General features: G+C 40.8%; 1 protein-coding gene across 1 annotated transcript; it reads right to left on the reverse strand.

The window, feature by feature from the left end:
- Positions 8,024-8,497, reverse strand: LOC107607371. Its single transcript, XM_016309334.1, has one exon. The coding sequence runs from the start codon at positions 8,495-8,497 to the stop codon at positions 8,024-8,026; it is 474 nt and encodes a 157-aa protein (XP_016164820.1).

Consider the following 8,934-nt stretch of genomic DNA (forward strand, 5'->3'; position numbering starts at 1 on the left):
GCTTTTCATGCTTACTCTCCATGGTTACAGAAGGAGATCCTTGAGTTTTAAACACAAGGTTGTCCTCATTCAGTTTAAGGACCAACTCTCCTTTGTCCACATCAATCACAGCTCTTGATGTGGCTAGGAAGGGTCTTCCAAGGATGATGGATTCATCCTCATCCTTCCCAGTATCTAGGATTATGAAACCAGCAGGGATGTAAAGGCCTTCAACCTTTACTAACACGTCCTCTACTTGTCCATAAGCCTGTTTTCTTGAGTTGTCTGCCATCTCTAAAGAGATTCTGGCAACTTGCACCTCAAAGATCCCAAGTTTCTCCATTACAGAGAGTGGCATTAAGTTTATTCCTGACCCCAGGTCACACAGAGCCTTCTCAAAGGTCAATGTGCCTATGTTACAAGGAATTAGGAATTTACCAGGATCCTGTTTCTTTTGAGGTAATTTCTGCCTATCCAATGCATTCAGTTCATTGGTAAGCAAGGGAGGCTCATCTTCCCAAGTCTCATTACCAAATAATTTGGCATTCAACTTCATGATTGCACCAAGGTACTTAGTAACTTGCTCTTCAGTAACGTCTTCATTCTCTTCAGAAGAAGAATACTCATCAGAGTTCATGAAGGGCAGAAGGAGGTATAATGGAATCTCCATGGTCTCTACATGAGCCTCAGATTCCTTTGGTTCCTCAAAGGGAAACTCCTTATTGGTCACTAAACGTCCCAGAAGGTCTTCCTCACTAGGATTCACGTCCTCCCCCTCCTCTTTGGGTTCGACCACACCAAGTAAGGTAATGGCCTTGCACTCTCTTTTTGGATTCTCCTCTGTATTGCTTGGGAGAGTACTAGGAGGGGTTTCAGTGACTCTTTTACTCAGCTGGCCCACTTGTGCCTCCAAATTTCTAATGGAGGAACTAGTTTCATTCATGAAACTTAGAGTGGCCTTAGATAGATCAGAGACTATATTTGCTAAGCTAGATGGATTCTGCTCAGAATTCTCTGTCTGTTGCTGAGTGGATGATGGAAAAGGTTTGCTATTGCTAAATCTATTTCTTCCACCATTATTAAAACCTTGTTGAGCCTTTTGTTGATCCTTCTATAAGAAATTTGGATGATTTCTCCATGAGGGATTATAGGTGTTTCCATAGGGTTCACCCATGTAATTCACCTCTGCTATTCCAGGGTTCTCAGGATCATAAGCTTCTTCTACAGAAGATGCCTCTTGATAACTGTTGGATGCAGCTTGCATTCCATTCAGACTCTGAGAAATCATATTGACTTGCTGAGTCAATATTTTTTTCTGAGCCAATATTGCATTCAGAGTATCAATTTCAAGAACTCCCTTCCTCTAAGGCGTCCCATTACTCACAGGATTCCTTTCAGAAGTGTACATGAACTGGTTATTTGCAACCATGTCAATGAGTTCCTGAGCTTCTGCAGGCGTTTCCTTTAGGTGAATGGATCCACCTATAGAATGGTCCAGTGACATCTTTGATAGCTCAGACAGACCATCATAGAATATATCCAGGATGGTCCATTCTGAAAGCATGTCAGAAGGACACTTTTTGGTCAGTTCCTTGTATCTCTCCCAAGCTTCATAGAGGGATTCACCTTCTTTCTGTTTGAAGGTTTGAACATCCACTCCTAGCTTGCTAAGCTTTTGACGAGGAAAGAACTTGGCTAAGAAAGCCGTGACCAGCTTATCCCAAGAGTTCAGGCTATCTTTAGGTTGAGAGTCCAACCATATTCTAGCTCTGTCTCTTACAGCAAACGGGAATATTATAAGCCTGTAGACCTCAGAGTCAACCCCATTGGTCTTAACAGTATCACAGATCTGCAAGAATTTAGTTAAGAACTGAAAAGGATCTTAAGATGGAAGTCTATGAAACCTGCAGTTCTGCTGCATCAGAGAAACTAATTGAGGTTTAAGCTCAAAGTTGTTTAAAAAGATTTGAAAAAGAGTTTTAAAAAGATTTGATTTTGAAAATTAAAGTTGATTACTTGACTAACAAGAAACTTGAAGATATGATTTTAAAAATTAAAGATTGAACCTTTCTTAATAGGCAAGTAACAACTTATAATTTTTGAATCAATCACATTAATTGTTAGCATTAATTTCGAAAATATGAAATAGAAATAAGAAAAAGATTTTGAAAATAAATTTTGAAATTTTCGAAAATATTAAGAAGAAAATTGAAAAAGATTTGATTTTTGAAAAAGATTTGGAAAAGATAGAATTTTTAAATTGAAAATTTGACTTGACTCATAAGAAACAACTAAATTTTAAAAAGTTTTGAAAAAGTCAACTCAAATTTTTGAAAATTATGAGTAAAATAAGGGAAAGATATTTTTTTTATTTTTTTGAATTTTAATGACGAGAGAGAAAAACATCAAAAAGACTCAATGCATGAAAATTTTGGATCAAAACAAATGATGCATGCAAGAACACTATGAATGTCAAGATGAACATCAAGAACAGTTTGAAGATCAAGATGAACATCAAGACTTATTTTTTAAAATTTTTAAGAAAAGAAAAACATGCAAGACACCAAACTTAGAAATTTTCAAACTTTATACACTAACAAATTGAAAATGCATATGAAAAACAAGAAAAGACACAAAACAAGAAAATATGAAGATCAAACAAGGAGACTTACCAAGAACAACTTGAAGATCATGAAGAATGCAATGCATGAATTTTTGAAAAATGCAAGAAAGAGATAAACATGCAATTGACACCAAACTTATGACTTGACACTAAATTCAAGCAAGAAACATCAAATTATTTTTGGTTTTATAATTTTATTAAATTTTTTTGGTATTTTTCGAAAATTAATTGGAAAAAGAAAAATAAGGATTTCAAAATTTTTAATAGGAATTCCAGGAATCTTGCAATGTTAGTCTAAATCTCCAGTCCAGGAATTTGACATGGCTTACTAGCCAGCCAAGCTTTCAGTGAAAGCTTCGGTCCAAAATACCAGACATGGCCAATGGCCAGCCAAGCTTCAGCAGATATTGCCTACCTCCCATGTATACAACAACTATATGTGTAACTGCCAAATGGGTGAAGATCAACAAGCTCTTGTGTTGGTCCAAAAGATTAGACATGGCTTACAGCCAGCCAGGATTCAACAAATCATCATGAAACACTAGAATTCATTCTTAAAAATTCTGAATAAAAATATATTTTTGAAAATATTTATTTTTATTATTATTTTTTTTCGAAAATAAGAATAATAAAAACAAGAAGCTTAAAATTAAAATAAAATTACCTAATCTGAGCAACAAGATGAACCGTCAGTTGTCCAACTCGAACAATCCCCGGCAACGGTGCCAAAAACTTGGTACACGAAATTGCGATCATCAACAATGGCGCCAAAGACTTCGTGCTCTCAAACGTGAATCACACTTTGTCACAACTTCGCACAACTAACCAGCAACTGCACTGGGTCGTCCAAGTAATAAACCTTACGTGAGTAAGGGTCGATCCCATGGAGATTGTTGGCTTGAAGCAAGCTATGTTCACCTTATAAATCTCAGTCAGGCGGATTCAAATGGTTATAGAGAATTGATAATTAAAACATAATTAAAATATAAACTAGGATAGAGATACTTATGTAATTCATTGGTGAGAATTTCAGATAAGCGTATAGAGATGCTTTCGTTCCTCCTGAACCTTTGCTTTCCTGCTGTCTTCATCCAATCATTCCTACTCCTTTCCATGGCAACCTGTATGTTGGGCATCACCGTTGTCAATGGCTACATCTCATCCTCCCTGTGAAAATGGTCCAATGCGCTGTCACTGCATGGCTAATCATCTGTCGGTTCTCGATCATACTGAAATAGGATTTACTATCCTTTTGCGTCTGTGACTACGCCCAGCACTCGCGAGTTTGAAGCTCGTCACAGCTATCCCTTCCCGGTTCCTACTCGGAATACCACAGACAAGGTTTAGACTTTCCGGATCTCAGGAACGGCCATCCATGGGTTATAACTTATACCACGAAGACTCTAATATCTCGGACTCGGTCCCCTGTATTAGATATCTAAGAGATACTCATTCTATCTCATCTTCATGTAGAACGGAAGTGGTTGTTAGGCACGTGTTCATAAGTGAGAATGGTGATGAGCATCACATAATCATCAGATTCATCATGTTCTTGGGTGCGAATGAATATCTTAAAATAGGAATAAGCTTGAATTGAATAGAAAAACAATAGTACTTTGCATTAATACTCGAGGAACAGCAGAGCTCCACACCTTAATCTATGGTGTGTAAAAACTCTACCGTTGAAAATACATAAGAACAAGGTCTAGGCATGGCCGAGAGGCCAGCCTCCATGATCTCAGAACTAAACGTCCAAAGATCCCTGAATACAATAGTAAAAAGTCCTATTTATGCTAAACTAGTTACTAGGGTTACAGAGATAAGTAAATGATGTAGAAATCCACTTCCGGGGCCCACTTGGTGTGTGCTTGGGCTGAGCATTGGAGCTTTCACATGGAGAGGTCTTTCGTGGAGTTAAATGCCAGTTTGTAACCTGTTTCTGGCGTTTAACTCCACTTTCCAACCTATTTTTGGCGTTTGACTCCAGAATAGGGTAGGGAGCTGGCGTTGAACGCCATTTTGCGTCATCTAAACTCGGAAAAAGTATGGAGTATTATATATTTCTGAAAAGCCCTGGATGTCTACTTTCCAACGCAATTGAGAGCATGTCATTTGGAGTTCTGTAGCTCCAAAAAATCCACTTTGAGTGCAAGGAGGTCAGAATCCAACAGCATCTGCAGTCCTTCTTCAACCTCTGAATCTGATTTTTGCTCAAGTCCCTCAATTTCAGTCAGAAAATACCTGAAATCATAGAAAAACACACAAACTCATAGTAAAGTCGAGAAATATGAATTTTATTTAAAAACTAATAAAAATATACTAAAAACTAACTAAATCATATTAAAAACTATGTAAAAATAATGCCAAAAAGCATATAAATTATCCGCTCATCAGGAACACCGGCTGTAGCAACTAACTCGATCACCAAAGCGGAGATGGGTAGGTTACCCTTAGCATGGATACGCCCCATGGCTTGTCGGATGATAGATGGGATGTTGACCAGTTTTTCGGTAAGTACGCACCAAACCAATAGGGCTAGCTCCGTAGAGAGAGATGACTCGTGGGTGCTTGGAAGCATATAGTGGGCCAAGATTTGGGCTCATGCCTGAGTCTCCATAAAGAAAAAACGTGCGTCAATGCCCTTGGGCCGAGGTCTCATCCTCCCTTGGATCCAAAACGCTTCCGGTATGGCAATGACCCGGAGAATGGTGTCCCAATCGAAACCATATTCACAACGCTGTGATAAGAACTCTTGGTAAACGTTAATCCCATCCGCCAATGGTTCCATCTTAAGAACTCCTTAAATAGCTTCCTCCGTGATAAGGACTTGCTTCCGACGTACAAAAATCGATGCAAGAGAAGGCGGGTGGTAGTTGGCATAAAACTCCACCACCCAAGATAGGTTGGCCTCCTGCGGTTGTCTCATGAGAAACCCCCACTATTGCCGCTCGATGCGGGGTATCACAAACGGAACAACATGAGCTGGTGGGGCAAGAAGAGGCTCCGCGTGATAGTTTCGTTTAATTATCATAGGGTATACGAACTCACAGTATCGGTTGGGGAACTTAGCTGGATCTTGTGCAGGGTTGTCCTTCTCTAGTGCATCAACATCGCTGATGCTCCTTGCCTTCTTGAGGAGGGGCTTAGCCTTAGGTGCTTGGTGTGCCTTGTTGGTGGATCTTTGAGGTGCCTTTTTAGTAGTGGTTTCTTTGGCGCCTTTCCCTTATCCTTTTTGATGACCATCCTATGAAAGGGAGAAAGGAGACATTAAACTCAAAGAAACACTCATAAATGGTAATCATACAAGTGAGAAAGAAGGCCATAAGAAATAAGTGTCTTAAATACATGACAGCTGCAACATGTACCTAAGACAACAATGAACACAATGGCAAGTCACTAGCATGTGATGCAAGAGGGATATAAGCATGCAAATAAGAGGCATGAGAATCATATGCTCAAGCATTAATAACAAGAAGCAAGTTATAAGGGGTGAGCATGTAAATATGAAACATGAAGAGTAATAGGCTCAATGCACATAGGAATAAGCAAGTGAGTGAGAAAGAACACTAAGTGGAAAGCATTAAGTCAAATTTGAAACAAAAACTCATATGTGCCTTTCATCAAAAACTTGGTGTGCAACCCTTAAACAATAAACAAATGGAGGAAATGTAACAATGTAGCATCCCACAAAGCATTATCAATCATCATAGAGCACCACAAATTGCAAGGAAATCAAATATAACAAAATAACCCATGAGGGCAAGAGAAATCTCCACTCTTAACACCCATAGCAAATAGAAAAAAAAAGCAAACAAATAAACAAAAAAAATGCATGAATGAGAGTCTAACTAAGAAGGAATGCAAAGGAATGCAACTAAAGAAAGAGAAATTGAAACCAAACAAACAATAAGAAAAGTGAGTGGTACCTTGAAATGGGAAAAATTGATGTAGAATGTAATTGGTGAGAGGAGAAGAGAAATAGGGAAAAAGAGAGAAAAGAGGAAAATGAGGGACCGCCGGAGGTGGTGAGTGCCGCCGGTGGGAGGGGCGGAGAGAGAGTGAGAGTGGTGGTTGAAGGAGGAGGGAGGGTGGAAATAGAAGAATAAGATGGAAATAAGAGAAGGGGAAGGAAGGAATTTGAAAATAGGCGCGCTGTAGGTAAGTCATGTCGCGAAAACAATGCGCGTGCCAACCACGCGTACTCGTGGGCAGCAGAAGAGGATGGGACGCGTACGCGCAAGTGGCGCACACGCGTGGGTACAATTGCACCAGTAGCACAGTGTCAGCATGATTCGTGCACAACACTTTAATTGAGATATCAGGAGTTAGCTGCAGGGTCATCAACACGCACGCGCACGGTGCGCGCATGCTGGATTCGGCAGTAAGCAGATTGACGCGTAAGCATCATGTACGCTTGGGCATGGTGGGAGTTGTGATCCCAGCACAGTGTTGGCGCGATGTTCGCGCAACTCTCGGGAAGAATGTACCAAGAATTGGTGTTGCGCGATCGACGCAGACGCAGCATGCACGCCTACGCGTGGATGCGCAGATGAACAGACGGACGCGTACGCATCCTGTGCGTGCACGCGTGAGCTAGGTTAGGTGCAGGGCATAGTGCCAGCCCAGAGTTAGCCTAACTCTCTGGAGAGTGTACCAGAACTGCAGGTGGCGCAGTCGACGCGTACGCGTCGGCCACGCGGATGCATGGGTTGCACATTCAGAATCATGGATGCGTATGTGTCAGGTGCGCGTACGCGTGACTGGGGTCAGGCGTGGGGCTCAGTGCTGGCTCAATTCTCGCATAACTCTCTGGATTTTTGTACCAGGAGCTGCGAAGGCCATCGACAAGTACGCGTCTAGCACGCTCACGCGTGGTTCCCCCTTTTTTTCATAGACATGAAGAAATTCATATTTATTACAAATTTAGTAGGCACGCAAGCCAAAGGGACCAAAAACACCCAAAACTCCATGCAAACCTAAAAATGGGGTGTTTTCTCCCACACTATAAATCCACCAACTTAAAATCATTCATGAACAACTTATCTAAGGCAACCAAAATCAAGTCTAGAAATAAGCAATCACCAAACACTGAGTTCAAGAGATATATACAAAAGAGACAAAAATTGTAGAGCTCACAATGGTGGGGTGTATCCCACCTAGCACTTTTCTTTAACGTCCTTAAGTTGGACGGTCATGAGCTCGATTCTCGTTGCCATTAGGTGCATCCTCCAAAAGGAACACCTCAATCTCCTTGTTGCTTTTCATCTTTTCTCCATGACACAACTTTAGACGATGCCCATTAACCTTGAAGATGTCGGGGCATGAAGGATGGCGCAAATGATAGATCCCATACGGCTTCGCCTTCTGTACCTGATAAGGTCCTTCCCATCTTGACCTTAGTTTTCCGGGCAACAATCTTAATCATGAATTATAGAGATGGACTAGATCGCCGGCTCTAAATTCTCCTCTTCTTATGTTCTTATCATGCACGGCTTTCATCCTCTCCTTGTAGAGTCTAGAGTTCTCATAGTCTTCTAATCTCAAACACTCCAATTCCACTAATTGTAGCTTTCTCTCAATTTCGCCCCCTGGCAAACTTAGATTGCACTCCGTGACAGCCCAATATGCTTTATGCTCTACCTCCACCGGTAAGTGGCAAGCTTTTCCATATACCAACCGAAAGGGGCTCATGCCAATTAGCGTCTTGTACGCCGTTTGGTAGGCCCAAAGCACATCAGTAAGCTTAGCACTCCAATCTTTTCTATTAGGCTTTACAATCTTTTCCAATATGCGCTTCATCTCCCAATTGGAGACCTCGTCTTGGCTGTTCGTTTGTGGGTGATAGGTTGTGGCTACTTTGTGTATGATCCCATACTTCTTCATGAGTCCTTCCATTCTTTTATTGCAAAAACGTGAACCTTGGTCACTCAAGATTGCTTGTGATAACCCAAAGTGACAAATTATGTTATTTCTCACAAAAGAAAGGACTACATTAGCATCGTCGGTCCGGGTGGGTATCGCTTCCACCCATTTGGACACATAATCAATGACAAGTAGAATGTAGAGAAAACCATTAGAGTTTGGGAATGGCCCCATGAAGTCAATACCCCACACATAAAAAATCTCACAAAATAACATGGTTTGTTGGGGTATTTCATCCATCTTGGAGATATTACCAAATCTAAGACATTGAGAACAAGATTTACAAAAGAGAGAAGAGTCCTTGAAAAGAGTTGGCCACCAAAATCCACAATCTAGGATCTTTATTGCCGTCCTTTGAGGTCCATAATGACCACCTCCCTCGGAGGAGTGGCAAGTTTCCAAGATTGATT

This window comes from Arachis ipaensis, chromosome B07 (assembly GCF_000816755.2).
Source record: "Arachis ipaensis cultivar K30076 chromosome B07, Araip1.1, whole genome shotgun sequence".
In the NCBI taxonomy this organism is placed as follows: Eukaryota; Viridiplantae; Streptophyta; class Magnoliopsida; order Fabales; family Fabaceae; genus Arachis; species Arachis ipaensis.

Bases quoted from the DNA above. Each gene is read 5' to 3' on its own strand.
- LOC107607371 (XM_016309334.1), bottom strand. From the start codon at position 8,497: ATGGAAGGACTCATGAAGAAGTATGGGATCATACACAAAGTAGCCACA.